The 1,637-nt window shown below is 32.5% G+C and overlaps 1 protein-coding gene across 1 annotated transcript in view; it reads left to right on the forward strand.

Annotated features, from left to right (window-relative positions):
- Positions 1–496: 496 nt before the first annotated feature.
- The window catches only part of nuak2 (NUAK family, SNF1-like kinase, 2), a 14,946-nt gene continuing 13,805 nt past the window's right edge, over positions 497–1,637 (forward strand). Inside the window, exon 1 of the mRNA XM_073844000.1 lies at positions 497–757. Coding sequence (XP_073700101.1) covers positions 587–757 — 171 coding nt within the window. The 5' untranslated portion in view covers positions 497–586. The remainder of the gene's footprint in view (positions 758–1,637) is intronic.

Here is a 1,637-nt window from a genome sequence, read left to right on the forward strand (position 1 = left end):
TATTTTTATTTTATTTTTAGATTATAATTCTGCCTTTTGTGTTTAAGTATATCTGTTATGCACCAAGGGTCTGAGAGTAACGCGATTTCAATTCTCTGTATGTCCTGTACAAGTGGCAGAATTGACAATAAAGCTGACTTTGACTGAATAACTGGACCTTTGAACATGAAATTCCCCCACAATACCACTTCCCACTCCATTTGAAACTTTCAGTTTTATTACTTTAGCTGAATGCTGAAATTGGACAAAACTCCCCCCTCGCGCCACCCTGTGGACGTCACCCGCAGCGCAAAAACACCTGCCGAGTGGAAAATATCGATCATAAATCATAAACGTGCTCGTTCACAAAGTGAAAACACATTTTAGACACGCCCACCCCGCCATTGTCCTCTGGTCACAACAGAAGAGCAAACGCCAGGGGGCGGGACTTACGGTCAGAGCCCCGCCCACACTGGATTCTCCTCAGTGCATATGATCATCCGAGCGCGCCGCCGCTCACTGTCTCACCTGTACGCGGACATGAGCGCATGTCACCGTCATCTTCCTCTTCCTCCTCTTCCTCAGCTGATATCGTGAGTAGCGGTTAATGGAGTGCGAAGGGGCTCCGGGGGAACCGGGCGTCGCGTCCGTCAAGCGTCAGGCGGTGAAGCGGCACCATCACAAACACAACCTCAAACACCGGTATGAGTTCCTGCAGACGCTCGGAAAAGGCACTTACGGACGCGTGAAGAAAGCCGTGGACCGCTCCGGGAGAACGGTGAGAGATCATGGCGTTTTTAATGTGGTCTTTAACATTATAATATTAATAATAAATAAATAGTGTGCAGATAATACGTAAAGTGCATAAATAATACCATTAAAATTTTTACAAATATTTTAAAATAATTAAAAAATCTTTTTGGGAATTTTCCTGCAGGTTTTGAACGCTTGCAATGCTTTCAAAGTAAATGATTATGTGTTTTCACTCATCTATAATAGAGATTATTTCTTTATATAGATCAGTGTGTGTTTTGTGTCATTGTGGAGTGTATATATATTAAATATAAATACATTTTATTTTATATTTTATTATATAAATATTTTTTTATTTAATAAACAACCTATTTTACACTATATTTTATTTAATATCACAATAAATTAATATTAACAAGTGTATACATATATATATATATATATATATATATATATATATATATATATATATATATATATATTATATATATATATTATATTTAAATAAATAGTGTGCAAATAATGCATAAAGTGCATAAATAATACCATTAAAATGTTTTTTTATATATAAATATAAATAAAAATCTTAAGCACTTTTTAAGATTTCAAAGTAAATGATTGTGTTTTATGTTTTTAAGTGTGGAGTGCATATAAATCTAAATAAATATTACATATAAATAAATATAAAAAAATCTATATTTATTTATTTATTTATTTATTTATATATATTTTTATTTTATAAACAACTTATTTTGCAATATATGTTCCTGTAATATCACAATAAATGAACATTTAGTGTATTATAAATTTCTGTAATGAGAATTAGTGACGAATTTTACATTTGATTTAAAAGCAGATTAAAAAAAAACATTAATAATAACTTAAATAGCGTGCAAATAATGCGT

This window comes from Garra rufa, chromosome 7 (assembly GCF_049309525.1).
Source record: "Garra rufa chromosome 7, GarRuf1.0, whole genome shotgun sequence".
NCBI lineage: Eukaryota > Metazoa > Chordata > Actinopteri > Cypriniformes > Cyprinidae > Garra > Garra rufa.